The 23,953-nt window shown below is 33.7% G+C and overlaps 3 protein-coding genes across 12 annotated transcripts in view; 1 reads left to right on the top strand and 2 right to left on the bottom strand.

The window, feature by feature from the left end:
* The window catches only part of FASTKD1 (FAST kinase domains 1), a 50,033-nt gene extending 38,462 nt beyond the window's left edge, over positions 1 to 11,571 (top strand). For all 10 annotated transcript variants that reach the window (XM_025039497.1, XM_015596564.2, XM_015596569.2 and 7 more), the window contains one exon: positions 11,450 to 11,571. In XM_025039497.1, coding sequence (XP_024895265.1) covers positions 11,450 to 11,472 — 23 coding nt within the window. In that variant the 3' untranslated portion in view covers positions 11,473 to 11,571. The remainder of the gene's footprint in view (positions 1 to 11,449) is intronic.
* KLHL41 (kelch like family member 41) lies at positions 1,110 to 14,045 on the bottom strand. Its single transcript, XM_006921444.3, has 5 exons — positions 10,530 to 14,045; positions 7,270 to 7,427; positions 7,039 to 7,146; positions 4,499 to 4,684; positions 1,110 to 2,904 (listed from the first exon to the last, which is right to left on the bottom strand). The coding sequence occupies exons 1-5, from the start codon at positions 11,637 to 11,639 to the stop codon at positions 2,754 to 2,756; spliced, it is 1,713 nt and encodes a 570-aa protein (XP_006921506.1). The 5' UTR covers positions 11,640 to 14,045; the 3' UTR covers positions 1,110 to 2,753.
* A 142-nt stretch (positions 14,046 to 14,187) lies between these two features.
* The window catches only part of BBS5 (Bardet-Biedl syndrome 5), a 21,792-nt gene continuing 12,026 nt past the window's right edge, over positions 14,188 to 23,953 (bottom strand). The window contains exons 7-12 of the mRNA XM_006921168.3: positions 23,880 to 23,953; positions 20,979 to 21,041; positions 19,396 to 19,530; positions 15,697 to 15,780; positions 14,750 to 14,773; positions 14,188 to 14,599 (exon numbers count right to left, since the gene is read on the bottom strand). The exon at positions 23,880 to 23,953 is cut by the window's right edge and continues 20 nt beyond it. Of these exons, the coding sequence (XP_006921230.1) occupies positions 14,498 to 14,599; positions 14,750 to 14,773; positions 15,697 to 15,780; positions 19,396 to 19,530; positions 20,979 to 21,041; positions 23,880 to 23,953 (482 nt within the window). The 3' untranslated portion in view covers positions 14,188 to 14,497. The remainder of the gene's footprint in view (positions 14,600 to 14,749; positions 14,774 to 15,696; positions 15,781 to 19,395; positions 19,531 to 20,978; positions 21,042 to 23,879) is intronic.

Here is a 23,953-nt window from a genome sequence, read left to right as displayed (position 1 = left end):
GTAGGCAGAAAAATATTTTAGTACTAAGAAAGGGAAGAACCTTAAATATCTATACAAAATTTGGGGCAGCAAATTAAGAGATAAAGGATGATTTTAAATAACCTAATTAAAAAATCACCACATTTAAGCAATAGGAAATTGAGGTTAAATGAGGTTTAAAAGTATTTGCATCCTAGCAGTTATATTTCTTACTTTCAGCTTGGCCAATCCTAAATAATGCAGTGACTTCAAGAAAAAATAGAAGAATGGATTTTTTTTAACATGTGACAGTAAACGAGTCCATAGGTTTAGAATGTGGTATATTGACAGTTTTCATCTCTTTTCTTTCTCTACTTGTGTGAATAGAGATTCACTAAGGAGTTGAGGGCACATGGCTTTCATCCAAGTCACACGGATTGCTGGGCCCCACCCTCAGACTTCCAGTAGGTCTGAGGTGAGGCCTGAGAATTTGTATACCTGATGAGTAGCCAGGTGCTGATGCTGCTTTGGGAACCGTTATAGATCATTGGTTCTCAAGTTTCACTGCACATTGGAACCACCTGGAGACATTAAAAATGTGTGGATTCCACCCCTGAGGACTTAATTTGTATGGAGTATGGCCTGGGCATGAGGATTTTTTTAAAGTTCCCCAAGTAATTCTAATACACAGCAAGGTTTGAGAATCACTGTTCTAGATTTTATTATCCAAATGGAAAACATCAGTACCTAAATTTTAAAATATACAGCCAAGCACATAGTGGTGAATGTTCCTCTTGCTTTTCTCTACTGGTTCTCAAACTTGTCAGCACATTAGAATCATCCAGGGGTCTTTTGAAAGTTCCAAAGCCCAGACTGTACTGATGGTCAATTAAATCTTAATCAGTAGAGGTGGTATAGAGCATCATCAGTACTTTCTGAAGCTCCCTAGGTGAATACAATAAGCAAGTAAGTTTGAGAACCACTGCCCTAATTGTAAAATAAACCATAATCAGAGAAGACCCCTTTTTCAGGCTCTCCTCAGCAAGTTAAGAGCTGCTTTTAGCAGGAGATGCTGTACTTTCCGTTGCTGCCTACATCTTCCTCCTGCTGTAGCAGCTTGGCTTTTTAGGAACCATTAGGCTCATTGGGGTTTAGCTCATTGACGGCACCCTTCCTTAACATCAGTGTTTATCAACCCTGGATGTCTGCTAGGAATCACCTAGGAAGATTTTAGGAAATAGTGATGCCCAGGCCCTACCTCTAGAAATTTGTATTTAATTGTTCCGAATGAAGGTCCAGGCACTGGTATATTTTAAAAGCTTCCCCGGCGATTTTAATGGGCAGCCAGGGTTGAGAATCACTGCTTCTTCATTCTTGGTTCCTGTTCCCCTTTTCCAAAAACTCTAACCTTCTCAACCAATCCATTTCATCCTTTTTTTTCCTACTGCTTCCAGCATTTTTCTGTCTCACCCTCTTGCTAAATCTAGTCTCTTTCCTCCCTGGAAATCTCCTGTTTCTTTCTCTTCTTCCCTCCTTTTTTTGATGGTGGGGGAAGGAGTAATAGTTAATTTCCTTTTATAGCCATTTTTTTTCCTTGCCCTCTGCATAGCTAGCTACTATTACAACAACATATGGAATGATGTCAGATGCATAACATAATTGGTTAAGCTACTGGCCTCTTAGACTTCCATTTCACCAGCTGGGAACAAGGCATGCGCTAGTCTATGGAACAGATAATATCCATTTTCCATTTCAGGCTTAGTGCTATGACTTTACTAATCACTCTTCCAAAGCTGTACCTGTAAACTTCATATGCAAGCAAATCACCTGGGAATCTTGTTAAGATGCAGATTTATGATTAAGTCTGGGGTAGGGCCTGGAATTCTGCATTTCTAAGAAGTTCCCAGGAGATGTCAATTCTGCAGGTCCATAGACCATACTTTGATTGCCAAAGCACTGAACAACCTTGTGACAGGTCAGGTAAGGGCATCCAGCCTTGGGAGTGGGGGCTGGCTTTTAAGCTGAGAGTAGAAGCATGAGTTTGGCATTTTCTGGATGAGTATACAGCATGAACTCACTTATCATCGCAGGCAACTGAGATCTATTTCTTGTAAACTTAGATCAGCAAGCACAGTGTCTGTGTTGAAGGCAGCAGGCACAATTCAGCAGACACGTGGTTTCGCAGTGGTGACCAGACACCTACACACTGTACACCCTGCCCCTCATTATGTGACTCTTCATGACACAATTTACAATTATCTGAGAAGTAAAATGGATTACTACTTTTTTCTTTTTTCTTTTCAAAAAAGCTTTTGTAACTGAGTTCTCAAAAAATTAGAAAACCAGTTAAATTAGATATAAAATAGAATTAATGAATTCATGGAACACTCAAGAGGTTAAATATTTCTTCAAGACTCTGTTTTCTTAAGAAATAAAGTACTCTGGTAGAAAGGTAAGTGGCTTGGAAGTTTTGCTCTAATGGATGCCTAAAGCATTACACTTTTAGAGCTGCAGTGGAACTTGAAAGATCAACAGTCCCATTCTCCTTATTTTACTGATTAAGAAACGGGTCCAGATAAGTTCTTTCCCAAGCTCACAGCTAATTAGAAGCAGTACTTGATCAAGTAAGTGGCACGTGCAAAAGTTCAGTTAAGATTCAAAGAGTATTTCAGTCTACCACCAAGTAGCAGCATATATGTTGGGAAAGTCTAGCTTACTGTTTACTTCAAAAGTGTTTATTTTATCAATTATCAACTGATTTTATCTTTGGTTCCGAAAATTGGAGTGAAGAAAACTTACTTCCATATGTCATTGACTTCAGTGGGTGCAAACTCTTTAGACTCCAGTTGAATCATGGCAAAACCACCAATGGCATATAGGGATCCAGCCAGACTGACCAAACTGATGGAACTTCTTTCTTGGGGAAATTCAGTCATTACTTCCCATCTAGGAATAATTGAAAATACAGTCACTCTAGACTTAAAGAAATGCCAAATGTATTTACTGAACAATTATAGGAAATTATAATAAATTCAAGTAGCACAGGTACCCCGAATTAGATTAAGTTTGCTACTGGGTAATATGTAAATATTATTCCTTTATTTGAAAGATGTAACCAGATTATATATAAAGCTCTCAATATGTCAATCCTAAAATACTTCTCTTTCATCAGTTAGCACCTTCAGCAGTGATTATCAAACCATGTGCCATCAACAGTGGGGGTTTTGAGGCAATTCTAGGACTCTTAGGCCCTACTGTGTTGGATTTCATTTGAATGCTAATACAGATTTTTAAAACCTCTGATCTCCCCATCATTTCTCAAGAAATCCCCAAATCGTTTTCAATAAAGGAATATGACAAGGATAGTTTAGAAAGTAGGGTTGGGAAAATTTCTTTTGAATTATTTATACTTAACCTTTTTTTAAATAAAGTATTTAAGGGAAGTTTTTAACGTTAACAGCCATCTGAAATATAACAACTAAAGATAAAATCAATCAAATTAGAAGTATCAAGAGTCTAGAGTGTGTCATTTTGGTAGCTCTGAAGTCTATTAAAAGTAGACCTCATAGTTTAAAAACATATCTCTTTTTCTAATTACAGAAATATGTATATTGTAAAAAATTTGAAAAATTCCCTATGATCATATCCTCTAGACATAATCATAAACAATATTTTGGTATAATTTTGTCATTTTAAAACATAAATTTAAATATAGACATCTATACATATGGACAATAAGAACATATTTATAATTTTATGTGCTGCTGCTTTGATTTCTTTATATCATGAGTTTACCTATATTACATATTCTTCAAAATCATGATTTTTAATGATCATTTAAGTCCTATTCCATAGAAGTTCTTGCGATTTTCAGATACTAAAGTCTGTTTTGTCATCAGGCACACATGATTTATTAAAAAAGTAATAATAGTGCTCTAATTTTTTCTTCATTGCTAAACTAGGAATATAAAAACTATATACTCATCCAAATGTGTTAGCTCAAAAATTTGAAAGACTAATCTTATATAAATATTTGTCAAATATCTTTTCACATTAACTTTAAGCCAATAAAATCTCAAAATGAAAAATTTAAGAATATTATAAAGACCATAAAAGAAACTTCTGAAGCATTCATGTTCATGCTTTACAAATATCACAAAGTAAGGTGGAACTCTTTTCATCCATAAAGAAACTACATATTTCAAATCAAATAACTATAGAGACATGTATATCCACCTACATGTAGATAATTATTCTGAATTGTTACCTTTGTGCAACTAAGTTCACAAAGTTAATAACAAATACAAATTAAGCACTCCAGCATTAACTTGTGGGTCCTGTATTCCAAATTACAGATACACATAATGCAGCAAAATGTTAGGCATTTTTATACCTAGTAACAGCAAAAGAAACCCAGATGAAGATAATTCCTCTTTAATCCTTACTTTCCTGCATTCCGCTCCTCATTTCCTAAGTAGAAAGCTTAATTTTTATCTAAAGTTAAATGATTCATATGGTATAGTAAGATACAGTAACTCACTTATTGGTTGTGAGGTCAAAAGCTTCAACTGAAGCTGAAAGACCATCCTCAGTGACACCACCTGCAATTACAATTTTGCCTTTATGGATTGCCACTCCAAACATCGAACGAGGGGTTTTCATCGGAGCCATATCTTTCCAGTCTCCTTTTTTGGGGTTGAAGATAAACACCCTGTTTGTGCACTTTCTGTAAACATCAAAGACAATAAAATGGTCCTTTTAGAAACTTTCTTTTTTGAAAGAAGCAGCTTCACTACTTTGCTTCTAATATGAAATATGTAGTATAGCAGAAGATCAGAAAAACTCTAAAGTATTTTTAATCTGAACATATGCCACCATGTGAGGACCAAAACTATCACTTAATTATACTACTGGAAGGTAGGGTACTTTTACTTTTGGCAATTGCCTAGAAGCCCAAGCAGAGTAGATATTGACCCTATCTATTAGTAAATTCAATGGAAGACATGAATAGAGTTAAAAAAACCCCCACAAACCCTTTATTGTGCCTCAGTAACAAGTTTATTTAATTCATTATTTGAACATCTTAGGAATGAATCAATTAAAAAAATAATTAGGTGAGACTGTACCTATTTTACATTTAACTGTGTTATATGATAGCTCATTTCATTTTAGTCTATCACTAATATACCAATGTATTTTAAGAACTGTGATTGTAGATTAGATTTGAGCTGAGTAATGAGAACAGTTTTATATGCTAAATGCTATAGGAAAAACCTGGACTCATCTGAATTATTATTCTTAGTATGTTCTTTAATGTTTCCTTAAAGTTATCCATAATTTACTGATAAGAGTTCAGAATTCCAAATAATAATTAACTGGATATATTTGGTTAAGCCAAAATGCAAGCAAACAAAACCCCAACTTATAAGGACTTTTTTTTTTCTTTAATCTTATGAAAGACCAGATATCTGAAGCAGAATATATTTGACTATGAATATTAACTTTAAAACTTCTTGATAAGAGCATGATACAGAGTCATGTTCTTCAAATTAATTGGTGATAACTAGTGCAATTCAGTGCTTGCTTTTAGATAATGACTCATTTCAAAGTTCTTGACTTTGGCATTTGTCAAGCAATGTTGTCTTGGTTAATCATATTCTCAAGATTAATATATTACTGACAAGACCTGTATGCTTCTTACTGATATATCAATTTCCTACTCACTAATACTACTTCAAGGAAACTATTTAAATAATTTGGCTAGGTCACTGTTTCCAAATGCAGAAGTTGCTTAATAGATTTTTCCATTCTATTCACTAAGGAAAAATGACTAAAATAAAATTTTTTTGAGCTACAGAACTTTTATTTCATTTGTAGTGGTTTTGACATTTAATCTTAAACAGACATTTTTGTCATCTAAACTAAAATTTTGCACTGAGTGGGCTTTTATAATATGGCCTTGCTTTAAATATTCATTTGACAGAATTTAATAGCTGGTGTTAAGGAGGATATCAAAATTTCAGAATGTTAACTTTGAATATAAAAAGATTATACAAAAACTCACTTTTTTAAAAATCACATTTTCTGTGCTATATTTGTTATTTTAATTGATTAATAGCCATTAATTACTGATCTAGAATACAGAGTTCTAGCACATTTCCCTATTTTTGTTTTTCTCTTACAATTCTTAATTCTGGTTCCCTTTCCAGAATTGGACATCTCTATAACTGAGCAAATGATGACAAGCCAAATTAGAGTTTTCAGGAACAGGAAATTATTTAAACTGAAAATTTTCATTTTATCAGACAGGATACTGGCTTAATGACTGACTTCTGGAGTACTCTGAACTCACTTCTCCCTTTGAGTTATAAGATCTTCCTAATTACCTATCCCTTGAGAAGGACCTAGAAATCAAGTTAGGTTTATATATGAAACTTTGTTTTTCTCACAAGAGACTGGGAGCTAGTGGGTATACCAGGGTATATCTGTTCTATTTGATCAGTGTCTGTTTGTGGCCAGTTGTTAAATATTTTGAATACCACCTCTTTCTAGGAGTAAATAAGTAAAACATTGCTGAGGAAATAGTTACCCTATTTTCAGTTAAAACTCACCTATCTAAATTCTCTCTTATGAATATAAAGTACAAATCCATGATATTTTTATGCCTTATTATTAGTAGTAATATTTTAAATATTACATTAAAGAGATACACTTAATTTTTACTTACTATGGTTAAATGAATAAAAAGTCCATTGGTTTTAGTGTAGTAAAATATAATTATAAATTAGCAAAATAAAATACTTAATTTGCTCCTAAGTGCTGTTTTTCTAGTCTAAGAATACTTATTGGAGGTATTATGATTGCTCCTAGTTATTTTCTGGCCATTTACAAATTTACTTTAGCAACTTTTAAATTGTATACAGTTTTCCATCAAATTTTTATTTTAAAATTTTATTTCCAAAGAATTATAGGTGAGAACTAAGTCCCATTTCAATATGTAGATTCAAATGAAGAGGAAGGAACCCTTATTAATTAAAAAATCATTTGGATATAAATCACAGGGAGATTTTAGGTACTTACTTGTCATCTGTCTTTCCTCCTAGACAATATATCATCCCCTTATGTGAAATCACGTTATGGCCATAGACTTTGATAGGAAGTTTTTTAATTTCATTCCATTTTGCAGCCCTAAAATCAGAAGGTGATAGAATTTATATGCTTTCTGTAAATTTCAGGTTCTAAAAATATGAATATATCATAGGCACTCATATACTTAAATACTTAGGAAATGGGAATGTCAGGCCAACTTACACAGGATCATAGCATAATACTGAGTCCAGCGAAGCCTCTGTTTGAAGGTCTTTGCCTGCAACTACATAGATTTTGTCATCTACCTCTCCCAGACCAAAGAGACACCTCGCGGAAGGCAGAGGTGGAAGTCCAACCCACTCGGATGCTACATTATCAAGCTGAAAGAAAAAATATATGAGGAATTGTGGAACTTGTTAGAAAAATTTACAGGTGTACCAGAAAATACACTATACTTTAAGTGTTATTTAGAATTCATTGAGACAGTCAAAGATCTTGCAAATAAAACTATAATCCAAAAGTATATTTTACCTCTGAATTGTCTAGAAAAGTGAGAAAATCTACTTGACTTACCAAAAAGCTGAAAACCAAAATGTGCAAGACTTCAAGAAAGAAAGAAAAAATAAAACAGAGTCACCAGAGGTTAGAACTATGAAGTTCCTTGTGAAATTTTCTTCCCATGTTGCTTTGTCCATGTTTGAACAAGAAATAGTAATACTTATAGGACACTGGGGAATGCTGTCACTGCAGGGAGGGTCACAGCATGTGAGTGATCCCTGCATGCTATATATAACATGCTCTTCAAGCCAGCATCTGGGACAGCTGGACCTGTCGCTCAGTTCACAGACAATGAGAATGGTAGGGCAGTATCTTCTTTTCCTTCAAAAAATTTGAGGTTCCCTTTATTAATTTCTGATATAGGCAGGTGTTATAACCTATAACTTCCTAGCTTTTTGTTGAGAGTCATTTGAAATACCCTTCTCTCTCTTTTTTGATTCATATTAGAAACTAATTTTGCTTTTTTTTTTTTTTTTTGCCACTTCTGCAAGTCTAAGACAGCCCTCTAAGTACCTGCGCCACGGGGTAGGTGATTCTGGTATGGCTGGCATCAAATTCAGCTTTCTATTACTATTACAACTCACTATTGGTAATTTTAAGATTTTCCACTATGCATTTTAGGACACCAAAGCACAAGAAAACTGCTTTCTTGAGGTAGTGCAGTCACAGACTTGTTGATCTCTCTAGTGCTACTTCTATGTAGCAGAAGAAAAAGGAATAAAACCCAGAATAATTGGATACCAAGATTAGTTGCAGATATTAACATAAAAGCTGTGGTATAGGGAGGGGTGCCTGTGGAAGCCTACCTATATCTGGTCTAGTAACCTTGGTTAAAGCAAAGCACTAATTCAGACTGGATGAGATGAGTGGTTTAATCCTCACATGTGCATTGTTAGCTTTGTGTTCACTAATTTAGAAATCTAGATTGTTGACCGCTAATGTTTTCAGTTTAAAAAAAAAAAAAAAAATCTTTGATAAGAAAGTGGTATGTAGTACAGTAGAAATAATGAACATTTATGGTGTTTTTGACTCCATATGGAGTAAATGCTTTACATAGGTAATCTCACATAGTCTTCCAGAATAGGCACTTTTATTATCTGTTTTACAGATGAAAAAACTGAGGCACAGAAAGGTTAAATAATTTGCCAAACTCACAGAGCTTTTAAGTGATATTCAAATGCAAGCTACATAAATCCACAATTTGTTTTTTAAAATGGGAACAGCCACCAGAATCTCATGCTGGGGGGTTTACTGCTCACACTGTGGTACTGTCTACATCCTCACACTACCCCGATAGGGCATTTCCTACAAGCAGATGAAACAGTAGACTGCCTGCCGGGCTCTTTAATAGGTGAGCTGTCAAGCTATTTAACCTCTCTGGCTCCAGTTTCCTCATCCTTAAAATTAGGGTTTGGACCTAGATTATTTTAAGATGTGGTGCTGTTCAAAGATTTGATGAATTTATTAACTCTATGAAAAAAAACCCCCTCTAACCTATGTAAAAAATTCTCATACTCTATTTACAATATACAATCAAATGTCACATTATTTCTAACTTAATACATTTTAAACAGATGCGACCAAGCAGAGAAATGTAAAACCTGAAATTCTCATACATATATTTTGAGTCATAAACCTCTTTTATAGTAAGGTGTTTTTATTCTGGCATCTTATTCCACTTTGTGTCATAGGTAATGACAGAGAGTTGCCCTTTGTGTAACTTTTTGTAGTTATAAAGAACATTGAGCAGGTTTCTTGAACCAGAAATGAGAGGCTGTATCAATAAAAGTAAGGTTAGTTAACAGGATGGAAGAGAATAAAGATAAGGCTATAAATATTCCCTGAATCTATGAGTTCTAGTTATCTCTGTTTTGATGTCATTTTTACTTCCTAGATATAATTATTGCCTTTTAAATTGAATTTGTCCTTTCTGAAATTTATCTGAATTTAAAATTAGGGCTTAGGAAATTTTCTGGCCCGCATTCAATACTTATGATTACAATGTCTATTTTATTTTTATATATCATAATTAACATTCTTCAATAGAACTTTGAAAATTAATAATGATTAACATTATTAAAATAATTTTCAAGATCAGAAAAAGCTGGCTAAATGTAATATTGTGTTGAATGCACAGTATTTACACACTTTGAGAGTACACAGTGGTATGACATTCTACACTTACTTATCTTTGGTCTTTACAACTCATGTGCCCATAAATCCCAGGTCATGAATAGGTATGACCTAAACAAACTCTTTGAGATAGCTGTAAGCTACAAGTACTAGTGTTGGCATTACTGAAGATAGAGGTGAAGCCACTGATTCTTTCACAAACTGATAAAGTACAGTGCATTGATAATATGAACAAACTCCCTTCAGACAAACTACAGCCTATTTAGGATGACTTGTTTTCTTGGAAACTTCTTTGGTTTCACAAAACAGATTAAATTGTAATAATGTCTAGTATAATCATATAATGTCACATATAAAAATTATAAGTAAAAATATCTAAATATTGTTAAACAATTCAAATTAGTGACACTGGTGCAGTTTTTTCCTAGAAGTTTATTCGAAGTATGTAAAATATACATACAAGTTCTCTTCATTTTCAACAGAATTATATTATAGACAGTAACCATAAATAAGAGATGAAATGCTACCACTAAGAACTTCAAATTGGTCCAAGTTTTCTTGAACTTGGAATGTCTAGTATATATACAAGTTTTTTCATTTTCAACAAAATTATAGACAGTAACCATAAATAAGAGATGAAATGCTACCACTAAAGACTTCAAATTGGTTCAAGGAAACTTGGAAAAAAGTAGAAAATCTGATCAATTATAGCTTTTTTTTGGACTGGAAAAAGATATCAAGTAAAATAAAATGCAAACAGCCTGAATAATTCACGAATCAGCCTTTCTTACCTGGAAGAAGTAAGACTGTAGAGGTTGATCCTTATTTTCTTCATCCACATATAGTCCTCCCACCACATACACCTGATTTTGTTGGGTTACAATGCTGGAATGATTTCTGGGAATCTGTTCAGCCAAAGCAGTAAGGTAGCATTCATTTTCTGTGGGATCATAAGCAACTGCAGCTGTGTCATTAACCAAGAGGATGAGGTCTTTGACAAACATTCCATGCCTGGGAATGTCATTCAGGTAACCAGGAAGCAAATCTTCATCACCAACATCTCCATTCACCTCACCAGCCCCAGCCTTTTCTGTATTTTTGCTTGGTTCTGGGAGTTTGCCTGCAAAGGCATCTTTGAGAACTTTGATTTTTTTCTGGAGTTCTGGGTTGCTTTTAATTATATCATCTTTCTCAACATAATCTTTAAAATATTTTTCTTTCATAAGGCGAAAACGGATACAATCAAACACTTCGCTAAGGTTTTTAACCCTGTTTTCTTTGTCTGTTCGCACCCATTTCATCACTGCCTCAAATACTGCTTCTTCCTTTTCTACATTTAGGCTGTCATTTGAAATGACTGAGATCAGTTCCTGTGGAGATAGTTGCATAAAGTCCTCTTCCTTACAAATCTGTGCAAAGCGATCAGACACAAATTCACGGGCAGAGATGGCAAGTCTTGGGCAGTCAAGAAGAAGTCCTAATCTTAGGATGGCTAGACAGTTACCAGGTGCAAGTCTTTTCTGAAGATAAGAAACACAAACAGTGAACACTGAGGGGATCTGAAAGCGGCTGGCCAATGCAAAAATATCTTGAACGTTTCCATCGTTGAGGTCAATAGTGGCAGAATAGAGGTACTTGATGATTAAATCCAGTACAGCAGGATCCACATTATCTAATACTACCTCCTTTTTTTTCATCTCATCAATTTCAGATAAAAAATACTCACGGAAGTAAGGACTACAAGCTGACAAAATCAATCTGTGGCAAGGAAGACTTTTATCACCTGCTTTTAGGGTGCAATCGATGAATTTTTTCTCATCCAGGAGATCTTTTAGACCATCCTGAAGAAGGGTGGATTGGTAAAGCCTCAGTTCCTCCGCGAGTTCCCGCTGGGAATCCATTTTGTGAGTAACCTGGGTAAGGAAGGGGACACTGAAGGCTTTAGCTCCTCACAGCACACAGGTCTAGCTGTAAAAAGGCAGATCAGTGTGCTTTGCCCAGCTTGAAGCCTTTGCAATTTAATCCCACCAGCTAAATATAGATACCAACTCTAACAACGGGAATTTAGGAGAGCTAGTTTGGAAAGAAGAGTTGTTCTTGCAGCTGTTAAAGATCGAAAGGAACAACTGAAACTTTTTATCACCAAGGAAACAGCTAAGAAACAAGAGATTTAAATGAAGTGGAAAGCTTTAAAACATTAAAAGCATTAGAAGATATGCTAATAAAGGCTACCACAAGAAAATGTTTATTAAACTATCAGAAAACTGAATCATAAAAATGAGTCAGTCCACTAAAAATGGTCTAGTGGCAAGCTACTTGGCTATCTGGATTAATGATGCAAAGGTCAAGAATATGAGGTGAGTTCATTTGAATACTCATAAGTGAGATCCTCTTTCCAATAAGTGTTACAAATTTTTATTTTTGACTTAAAACAGTATTTATATAATTTTCTTACAGAAGTAGGAAATTTAAAGATTTCTACATATGTACTAGTTTAAAAAAAGAAAACCTCAAAAATAATACCCCCTCATTAATGAAATAAATGCAGAGAAACTGCTCATTTTCTAAGACATTCTAAATATCTTTATTCTTAAGTAGAAAAACTGTAATTAATATTGGATACTAGTATTGAATTAAATTATAAAATTATTTAATTTATTCACACTCTGCCTTGCTCTACAAAGTATTTGATGTGGAAAATAATAACAAAACAAGTAAAGGCAAAAGGTTAAAAGGACTCAAGACCAAAACAAAAAAGAAATAGTTTAAAGTCAATGCTGAGGAAATAAACAACCCTTATGCAACAATATGGTCACTAAAGATATTCTGTGATTTTAGGTGTTGAAGATGATCTTTCATTAAAGAAAAAGTTAAAAAATAGAACAGATGTAACCCCATGAAAACAAGGTTATCAATAGAACATAGCAAAATCAGGACGAAGTGTCATATCACCTGTATAATTTGGAAAACAGGTCTTATATATAAAAAAGAAAAAAAATGTATAAGTGGATCATAATTTAAATCGATTATAATAGAACATATTATGAAATGCAGAAGGCATGATTTGAAAGAAAATTGATGTTTATATACAGATAGGATCATGTATTTGTTCATGAAATGCTTTATCACAAAATTATAGTCACATTTTCTGAACGCAGTGGGGCTGTAAAAATACTGTAATTTCAAAGGTTGGTATTCTTAAACACGCTTAAAAGAACATAAGCTCCATGAAGACACAGATTTTTAAAATTTGGTTTGTTCAATGCTATTGCTCCAGGGCCTTGTGGGTGCTCCATAAATATTTGTTGAATAAATGAATGCCCTTAGATCAGGGAATTATGTAGTTTTAAACTTCAAGATCTCTATCCATGAGTAAAGATTTCTCTCATTTTACATCATGGTGAAGTCAGTAGTACTGTCAGCTGCTAAAACAACAGCTGAAAGAAGAGCTCATTGACTTTTTCCATTTATAGATGCCACTACGTTTTATCATACTAGAAAAAACTAACAGCTGCTCCCTTGTTTAAACAATAAATGACTCATTTCTCTCTACACGTAACACCTAACATTTGAAAAGATTAATGAGTCAGATGCAAACACCATATGACAGACATTTGAGATTATTCTTTACTAGTTGGCAATTTTATAGTCTCCTTTGCTTGAAAAACTATTTAAATATTCCCATAGTATTTTGTGATCTGTATAAATTTTTCCAACTTTTTTCCCCTGTAATACAGGTTGGTTGTTGCAACCCTATCTCTTAAAAAGGTAGAAATCCTTTCCTATTTAAATAAACCACTTTATAGCTTTTGTTCATTGGTTTTTATTAAGACTTAGGTTAGCACTTGGTTGTACTATGTGTTTATGGTTGCCTACATATAATTAAACCTTATTTTAAATGTTTTTACACACTCTTCCCTCTAGAGAAAGTGGGCTCCTTTGGATAATTTCAATGATTTGACAAAGGTTCCTTATGATGTTTCTTTATACCAAAGAAGTGGCAAAAAACAATGATTCCAGAGAAGTCACCAAATCTTACCTAATCAAGAAATCAGAAAATAATATCCTATTTTTGAAAACTTCAAAGAAGTTTCAATGAATACAAACAAGGAGAAAGTTAATAAATGAAGTATTTATTTACAAACTATTTAAAACTATTTACTTACAAATAAATGTATTCTTGCCAAAACTATATTAAAATTATTTACAAAATGGTGCCCAAAACTTTACATAAAGATCAATATATTCCAGAGATAGTTATAATTTTTAGTTTTTACAGAAATTATCACCAAAAATGACAAATTTAAGGGTCATAATATTAGCCTTGGCTACATTTGGAGCTAATGTGATAATATAGTTAAAGCAGATTTTTATAATTTAAAAAGCTGTATTTTGTTTACTTCATAAGAATAGTCTTATTCTTTTAAATAATACTTTCAAAACATTAAATGGTGCTGCATAAATTTTTTATTAAACTCAACATGATACAGTCATTTAATATCCATAGACTAAAAATTTACAAGTATTAGGTACAAAATAAACATATTTACAAACCAGATACATTTTGGTTACAGTTTTAAATATAATTTTTAGAAAACTGGCAGTAAAATCTTAGATAAATGAATTTCTCCTTAATCATTAAAAAACCCTTTCTTAAAAGCTGTTCTGTAAATGTGAAAATTTTTCCATGCCTTCTAGCAGGGGACTAGGATCTTTAATCTTGAGATATCTTTAAATAGAAATCCAGCTCAACTCAAGATCAACTCATTACTTCCCACAGTCCCTGCAGGGTGAATCCATCCTTCAATTTCTCTATTGCAAGCCCCAGTTCTTCTGAAAATACTGGTTCACGGTCTTGTTGCTTTTTGGGAGATAAGAGGATGAGATGGGAATAGAGAAGGTGGGCAAGGAAGAAAAAAAACAAAAAAATAGGTTTCACATAAGTTTGTGAATACTAAATGTTGGAAAATAGAAAGTTTCTTTTTATATACTATAGCTAAAATATCCTTACCTTATTGCCATCAGCAAAATAAGCCTATAAGACAAAGAAAATTATATTTCACATATTTGATATAATATGTTGGTGGGCTAAAGAACAGATAATTTACAGAACAATTCTATGACTAAATATTTAATATTCTGCTATGTGTCTAATGGCTCTTCTCAATTATCTTTATAATGCTGGTACCAGAATTCATTTTTTCTATCTATGTTTATTAAAGTCTTCAAGAGTTATGCTTTAAGCTCTAAAAAATGTGCTTTGTAATTAATGTATAATTAGCATTGTTAACCTGAAAGGAGATAAAGAGAATGACTTAAAAGGTATAAAATTTCATCCGTACTTTTCATTTAGAAGACGATGCTGCCAAAACAAAACAGTCAGTGCTTCAATATGTGTCAGCAAATGCATATAGTTTAAGATAGTAGTAGTAGTTTATAATTAAATATTTTATACTAATTTCACATTTTTGTTTAAAAATATATGTTCCCAGGTAGGCGTTTTGGTCAGATTTATAAATTACAATATAAATTAAGTATTATTATTATTTTGGCTATTAATTAAATAATACAAATTTGGAAACAGGAAAGTTTATTATTCAAATAGATATCCATTTTAACATACCTATAAATTGAAGGGAAGTCCATCTTATAAAAAGTAATTATAGGAAATACAGATTTTAAATTAACTTAATTAACTATATTTCTTTTCACATATCTGAAATCCTATGAATAATTGTGTTCTCAAACTATTTCCCAGTTTAGTAATTTAAAAGTATTTCCATATACACAAAAAAATGCCTAACTTAAAAAAAAAATTACTCTCCAACTAATGTTTAAGATATTCTCAAAAGTATCAAGTTCTATGGTGTTTTACACACTTAAACCATTATTTAATAAAACATGACTCAGGTAAAAAAAAAATCAGGAAATTTAGTAGCTCTTCTTTATGATGCTCACCACGAAAGCATCTGTGTGATCATCAGACTCTATTTCTACATCATCTTGAATTTGTTCAACTGTCAGAGCTTCAAGGGGCTGTGGCTGAAAAATCAGTAGATGTTAAAATGCATCAAAGAGACAATACTGTTAAACAAACAATTTTAGTAAAATGTGCTAATTGTAAATATTTGTAAAAGAATAACACAATTACAAACTACTCAAGTCTTATAAAAATCCTTGCATAACATATTCTAATAAAACTAGTGAGTAATAAAATGAGTCAGTTAAACCTAAGCTTTTAAATCTGAAGTAACGATCATCGAAAGAATTAAAATGACAAATTTACATACATTTGACATGATACTTCGAGATATCCTTAAAGAAAAAACTCTCACTGGATTTTATCTGATTTTCTTTCACGTAGTTAAAAAACTAAGTTTTGTATTATAGCAAATTTTAAATTTTCCTCAAAATAGTCATTAAATAGGATTTGTGAAAAGAACTAATATTTGTATGAAGTATTCTAAAGGTAAAGCAGAATAAAATATAACACTCATATTTACTAATACATACTATTTTATGTATTAGGTACTATAATAGTACTACCAAGGGTATAAAGTCCCTGCCCTTACCCACAAAAGGTTTATAGTCTAGTGACGGTAGTAAGAAGGATAAAACACAATTACAAATAACTAAATATTAGGTTGAACCACATGAAATTGCCAGTTTTCTTTCCTGAAACTGGTCAAATATTAACAATATATGGTTCAACCTATGCAAAGTAGCTGTAACAAATGCAGTTATCTATTATAATAAAAGTTTGGAGACAGCACAACTTCTAGCTTGTGAATCCCACAAACTTTCATGAAGAAAAGGTTAGCATATGAGCTAGGGCTTTTAGAATGAGGATGATTTTCATAGGTAGGATTAGGGGAAAGGGTATTGCTGGCAGTGGGGATCAACATCAGCAAAGGTAAGAAACCACAGGATGAGGATGGAGAATGATGAATAATCCAGTAAAGTCAGAATATTTCAGTAAGGTCGGAATATAACGGCCTTTGAGACAGAAGGAGCTAAGTAGGGCTATTGTATTGAAAAATACCAGGGAGCATCATTCGCACTAAAGTCTATGTGAACAATGTTCTCTAGTTTGGCAGTGCAGAGCATGCACAACTAGACACTGTGGCAGATAATGTGGGAAAGGTAAATTGAAGTCTATTGAAATGTGGGAAAGGTAAATTGAAGTCTACCGAAATTCTTTAATACCAGCCCAAAGAATTTAGACTTTATTACAGGTAAATGCTGGGGGACAGTTGAGGGTAGAAGTATATTGCTTGACAAGAGTGAACTGATTCTACAATCTGAGGTTAGCTTCAGTGTTTCAACCATGCTCAGAGCTGTGTGATTGTGTATAAATAATTTAACCTATCTAAGCCTCAATGTCTTTAACTGGGAGATTGATGATGGTGATGATGATGATGATGATAACGATAACGATAACGATATACTTAGTATTTTTGAGAGGATTAGAGATGATGCATACAAAGTTCTTAGAGCAGTGAATGGCAAACAGTAGGTGTTCAACACAGTCATTCAACAACTATGAAGAGGCACTAAACCTATTACGTGCCAGTTTAGACTGCTGGACATACAGTGGTTGAATAGACAAAAATCTCTGACTTCATGGAGATTATTTATAGTAGAGGAGACTGATTAGTGTTACCAAAAATAAAGCAAGTAACCAAGCAGAATAAGGGACAAAAAGTGATGGGGGTTGTTGCTATTTTGGATGGATAGTCAGGGAAGACCTCTCTGAAGAGGTGGCTTTGGAGTAAGAACTTAGATGAGGTGACAGGGCAAGCTATTATGGCTGGCTATTATTATGTACTGGGGCCAATGAAGGGGAAAAGAGGAGAAATGGAAGTTAGAGAGAGAATGGGTAGGAGAACTAAGATACTGAGTGTCTCCCGTGTGCCAGGCATTTTATGAACATATCAATAACTTTGTAAGAGAGACTATCTTCATTTTATGAGAAAACTGAAACTCAAACTGTACTGGAATCAAAAGTAAATGGTGAAATTGGGATTGAAATCAGGTTTGTATGGAAAGGAAGGGACAAGAACAGAGAAGAGATGGGTAAAACTGACTAAATGTAGAAGATAAGATAATGGAAAAAATAAAAAAGGAAAACTCTAAGGTTTTGTGCACAACTAACTTTGACAATGCTAAAAAAAAATAAGTAGTAAATAAACAGATAAATCAGTAGTTTTAGGTATGCCAAATTTAAGACACTCATCCAAGTCCCAGTGTATCTTACTGACTTGGAAAATTATTATCCTAATTAAATTACTAAAATAAACATTTAAATGAGAAATTCAATTTATGTTTTTTTTGGAATGCTCATCTATGTGAAATATTCAAGAATATTTAGAACCATGATAAGCTGAGAGTATATGTCAAGATTAGAAAGAAAGATACATTTGGGAGTCATCTAAGTCATCTACAGAAGTATAAGTTGAAGAACCTGGAGGAGTGGGTGATATTACTGAGGAATGAAAGGGAGAACACTGAAAGAAGTGTAGGTTGGGAAGAGAACAGAAAAGGATGGTTAAGGAAATGAAATATAAGGAACGTTATGTTTAATACAACATCACCAACCTAGGGAAAAGTTAAAGAGGGTATATATGGAATTTGACAAGGAGGGAAAAAATTTAAGTACAAGGAGCATTACCAGGTAACAAGGGCCTAGTGGAAGTCAGAGGGTGTGAATTTGTACTTAGCTGCCCAGCTCTACTTCCTGATTTTCTGTGGTCACGTGCTGTAGTCCAAGAGCAGGAGAGATACAGAAAATATGTGATGTGTGATATGGCTCAACATGCTGAGTACCAGCAGGGACACTGATGAAAAAGTGAATGACAAGGACACCAGCAACAGAGTGTACAGTAAGGGCCCAAGAGAACAGACAGCAAGAGAACCTGTGACAGCAGTCAATGAGGGCACCAGAGAGAGAGCCTGTGGCAAGGGTACAGCTGATATAGCAGACAGCAAGGACACCTCTAATGCAGTGGCTGGTGAGTGATAGACTAGATGACAAGGGTCCCATAGTGATAGACTAGATGACAAGGGTCCCAGCTGGAGAGGCTGCAGAGTAAAGCCAAAAGAGAACTGATGTACCTGGAGAACAGAGATTGGTGCAGAAACCAGAAATCATGAGGAAGGCAAAGTGCAGGCATGTGAGGGTGATATTCAAAATATTTCATAACTGGTATGGCTGGGCACTGGTGGTAGTAATAAACACAAGCCATACTGGTGGAGCAGATTCCTGGAGTTGCTATGCTGTTGGGCCTTCGGGAAAGAAAATGGTATCTGTGAGGCCTCTAAGGTTTTCCCATGCTAATGGAAGGCTGAAGTAGAATAAAAATAAAGCTGACATAGAGATTTAATTATGTCTACATCAGAGGAGTCTTGCATATGGAGTCTTCTCTGGATAGGCTGCTTACCTAGAAGGACGGGAATAAATGATGAAGCAGCCAGTGAGAAGAGAGGTGGTATGCACAAATTAGTAATAGCCCAGGGGCCATGCTCACTGAGCAGAGTCAGTGTATTCATCATTTTAAAGACAGTGTAAAATTATATACAATGTATTTATATCTGAATTTTTTAGATTGTATAACAACAATTCAGCAAATACTATATTTCACGCAGTGAATAAATTACCTTTTCTTCCATCTCATAATCTACTCCAAATATAGGACTGGCAGAATAGACTTTGTGAAGTGAATTGATTTCCTTAACTGATTCTTGCAGTTTTTCCACAGGATCTATTTTAAAGCCAAGAACATATCCTCCACTCTACAAGAAAAAATAATGAAAATACAAAAAACAAGCTCGAGAAATGGTATTTAAGTATATGATAAATTATAGCTCTAATTGTCCTGATTTCAGAGCACAATATGTAAGCTGAAATTTTAAAGTTTTTATTATGAAAAATTTCAAACATACAAAAATAGAAGAGTACAATAAGTGTCCAAATAGCCATTATCCAGCTTAGACAAGTAACAAAATATGGCCAACTGTGTTCCATCTGTAACTTTACCCTCCCATGAAAATCTCCTCCCTTCACCCATTCAGGATTATTTTAAAACATATCCAGATATCACATCATTTCATCTGTAAACATCAAAGCTGAAATGTCAAGATTATGAAGGCCAAGGGAACTAAGTTTTTCTTTTCTTTCTTTCTTTCCTTTTTTGGGGGGGAACTACATTTTTCTTGAGCTAGACTCTGTAAAGGAATATAGACTACATATTAAAAGAAATAAGGGAATGGCCTACCTATGGCTATCTCCTTGAATTGGGAAATAAACTTGACCATGGCAACTTGTTGGAAAAAGTGTTAAAAAATTAAGTAGCATAAGTAATAGGTGAGATCATATGCTTCCAGTTGACAGCATATGCTTTTGGGTTCAAATTCTGGTTTTACAGAAAGTTTATCAGCTGTATGATGCTGGAAAACTTACTTTCATTATCTTTTAAAGCCTCAATCTTCTAATCATTAAATGGTTATCAAGTTATTGTATTAAAATAATGTATATATGACATTTCATATAGTTCCTAGAATGTAGTAAGCACTCAGTAAATAGCAGCTACTAATCTATAGGCCAGGGGAAAGGAGTAAGTAGACATTCATGTTTAAACTTAGAATTTAGAAGAGAAGTGATTTTATAAATAAGTTTTATTTAAATGTATTTCTTCAAAAACCTGGCATAATGGAGTATAGCAATAATTAAATAGACAATATAATCTGTGTGTGATAGTATAAAATCTCAAATAGGGTACATGTGTGTTTCTGTATATATCTCTGTTTCTGAAAACAGTCCAGTGAATCAGTTAGACCTGAAATCAAAACCTAGCCCCACCACTTACTAGTAGCGAGAACACTTACAAGGTTCCTAAACTGTCTAGGCTCCAGTTTCCTTGACTGTAAAGTGGGGAAAAAATAGTAACTGTATCATAGGATTGTGTAAAGATTGAGATAATGCATGAAAAGTACAGTGACTGACTGTCATTAAACATGGTAATCATGATAGTAATGATTATGTCTGTCAAACAAAGAAACATAAGCAGGATTCTTTATATGGAGACAATTACTATATGACTTCAGACTCTTCATATAACTTCATGTTATAGCTAATGTTCTTCCTGGATATAAACTGGTTACCAGATAAATAAAACTAAAAATAGCCTGTCACATAGTTTTAAAAATCTATTAAAGATCAATAAAAATATAAAATATCTTACCTGCTGAGAGCTTTCTATGACAAGAGCTAAACCAAATTTTGAATCTCTAATCTTTATTGAACGCTAGATGTAAAATGAAAAAGAAAAAAATGCTTGTTTTTATTATCTGATAGTAGCGACTTTTTAAGACAAATTTTTCAACTTTTACACAGTAACTATTTTTCATACTCTAAAGAACAGAGTACTCCCTTTTGCTTTATTACACTCCCAGAGATCAAGTAAATGAAAATTTTCATACTGCAAATGGGCAGCAAACTTATAAGGAAATACAAAGACATCTCTGAAATACGTACAAAACTCTGAGTTCTATGGAGTTATAACTTTTCTGAGTATTTTAAACCAAAGGCCAGCAATCTTTTAGTTATGAAGAATCACTTACAATGGCTCCTAGGGCTAGGTTAATTTTTAAAGTCACATGTGCCTTCTGTTTTTACAGAGATAACTAACTTTAAAGAATCTCCATTCCATTTATTAAAAAACAATAAGTCAAGGGCATTCATCACTGGGCATCAAGGAAAGCTGGGATAAGTCAAATGTAATACACATCAAGGTAAGCGTGACATGAGGATTAAGCTTGCCTAGCAGGAGATGAGCAGTAACACCAGTCGCCTAGAAGAAGGGAAGATGAGAAGCACAATGGCAGGCAGGATATGTAGAAAATGACATAGAATATACTTGCTTGTGGGAGAAAGAACCATGGAGAATCTAATATTAAGACCAGCAGACCAAAAGACAGAGAAGGGTAATCTGTGGTAGGTGATGACATATAACACTTCCAGACAAATGGGCATTGGAAGTTGAGAAAGAGAAGAAAGGAGAAAGAGGAAAGATAGGGACAGGGGGAGGCGGAGGGAGAAAGGGAAGAGGTACACAGATGACTAAATGAAAAGTACAATGATTGACTCTGTCATTAAACATGGTAATCATGATAGTAATGATTATGTCTGTCCAACAAAGAAACATAAGCAGGATTCTTTCTATGGGGACAATTACTATATGACTTCAAACTCTTCTGACACCCTGGCTGTCAACTGGTAGTCTAACCAGATGACTGTGGGTGACATAGGCTGGTAAGATAGAAACTGGCAAGAAGATATATATTGATATATAGCTATACAAGTAGGGTCAGGGCAATGGCTGAGGCATAGAGCTAGAGTTAGAATATGACTACCATAGAGACAGACTGTGATGATATCAGATTGCAAGTTGTTTGGGCCGGGCTGAATTCATTCCAGAAGCCATATCTGGCAACTGTATTCTTAAATAACAAAAAGAGGCCTATTTGAAGAACAGAAAGCACAAGTTTGTTTACTACTCAGTAATTATGCAGCATAATAGGTTAGGTTAGGCAAGCTATAATGCATGTAAATAAACACATATAAAACAGCAGTGAATAAAACACTGATTTATCAGATACCTATATAGACTCTGCCACATCTTCCTAGCCATAATTATAAATTCTAATATTTTTTAGATGGCCAGAAATAATTTTCTTCCTATCAGATTCTATGATTTTCTGTTTAATGTTTTGCTTTTCTCCACCTGACTGAAAACTCCTTGATGGCAGGAACTGTGCAGTACTGGTTCATAATTTTCATAATTGTATCTCTAGCACCTGCTACAGAGTAGGTCCTCAATATTTGGCAAATCAGATATTTTAATGTAACTCAGAAATCAAACAATTTAACAAAAGATAGGCTTGGAAATATTTTATAAATAATTATCCTTCTCATAGCCCAAGAAGTCTCTTAAAAAATGATATTTCTAGATGTGGTTCCATAGTGTAGCAGTTAGCACATCTGCTTTACACAGAGAAGGTCCTGGGTTCACACCCCAGTGGAGCCAGAGTCCATGGTCTATTGCCATGCTACCCTGAACAAGCCCAGTGTCTGATCTCAGAAGCTAAGCAGGGTTGGGCCTGGTTAGTACTTGGATGGTGAGACCACCTAGGAAGACCAGGTGCTGTAGGCATAAATAATAATAAAAAAAAAAAAAATAAATGATATTTCTCAGATATCTATTCCATAAATATTAATGTAATGAAACTAGTCTTCAGACTACTTATATCCTATAATAAGGGCAATTATTATATGATGACCTCACAGGATTTTCATTATGTTTCATCTGATTTACACTAGTCTTATAGTTTTTTTTAATATAAAATGAAATTCTTCAGTTTATTAGAGCTTACTATTTGTTTCACTGAATCACATACTTATCATAGCAGCAGCAGCAGATTAAAAAGAACCACTTTTATCTACCCTCAAAACAAATTGGTCTTAGATGTCATTAGTTCTTATTCTGGATTTTAATAGCTTTAACATAAGTTAAAACCACCATCTTTATTAAAAAGCATCTTGATTTTTTTCACCAAAGCTGAAGCATGAATCTAGTTTGTAATACATGCTGTATCTGAAAACAATTAAAACAGTTCATTCACAGAATTAATGATTTCATTCCTGGGTTTAAAAAGGTTTGAGCAGAAAGTGGCAAGAGAGCCATAATAAAGTGTATGGATCAGTGTGCTAAAGCCATGCCAAGGAGCAACCATATACCTGTCTTGTGGAAAGGTTATGGAAAACTTTAGGAGCTAAAGCCCTTTGATTGGAATCTAAAGAAGACATACCTTAACCTGTATGAAAACTATTTAAAATTTTAGAATCCAGTATATTACTCTCTTAATGGCAAGTTAATAATGGTGCTACTTCCCTTGAACCTAAGTATAATTGGGTCTTTTCTGTGGTGAAATAGTACATTATCAACATTTTTAAAAGTATGCTCTCAGCTAAACTGCTGCCACTTAAAAGGGAGAAAGAACTCATCGAATTCCCAAAGTCCTATTAACTACTGAACAGAAATTATTCTACATTAAAATAAGGTCATCAAAATGCATGTACTTACAATTTGCAGGTATGGTATGCTGACGTTAAAACTGTCATTCATATTTGCATGCCACACAATTCTCACATTAGTAA

The sequence above is a fragment of the Pteropus alecto genome, unplaced genomic scaffold (genome assembly GCF_000325575.1).
Source record: "Pteropus alecto unplaced genomic scaffold, ASM32557v1 scaffold3, whole genome shotgun sequence".
In the NCBI taxonomy this organism is placed as follows: domain Eukaryota; kingdom Metazoa; phylum Chordata; class Mammalia; order Chiroptera; family Pteropodidae; genus Pteropus; species Pteropus alecto.
Note: the sequence above shows the minus strand (reverse complement) of the source record. Positions and strands in the feature narration are given on the sequence as shown.

What these genes read in the sequence shown, in the direction of transcription:
- KLHL41 (XM_006921444.3), bottom strand. Translation starts at nt 11,639, where the DNA reads ATGGATTCCCAGCGGGAACTCGCGGAGGAACTGAGGCTTTACCAATCC. An exon ending in TACAGTCTTACTTCTTCCAG is followed by an intron (nt 7,428 to 10,529) that starts GTAAGAAAGGCT and finishes TTTTTCTTTCAG; the next exon opens with CTTGATAATGTAGCATCCGA. An exon ending in GGAGGAAAGACAGATGACAA is followed by an intron (nt 4,685 to 7,038) that starts GTAAGTACCTAA and finishes TGATGTTTACAG; the next exon opens with AAAGTGCACAAACAGGGTGT.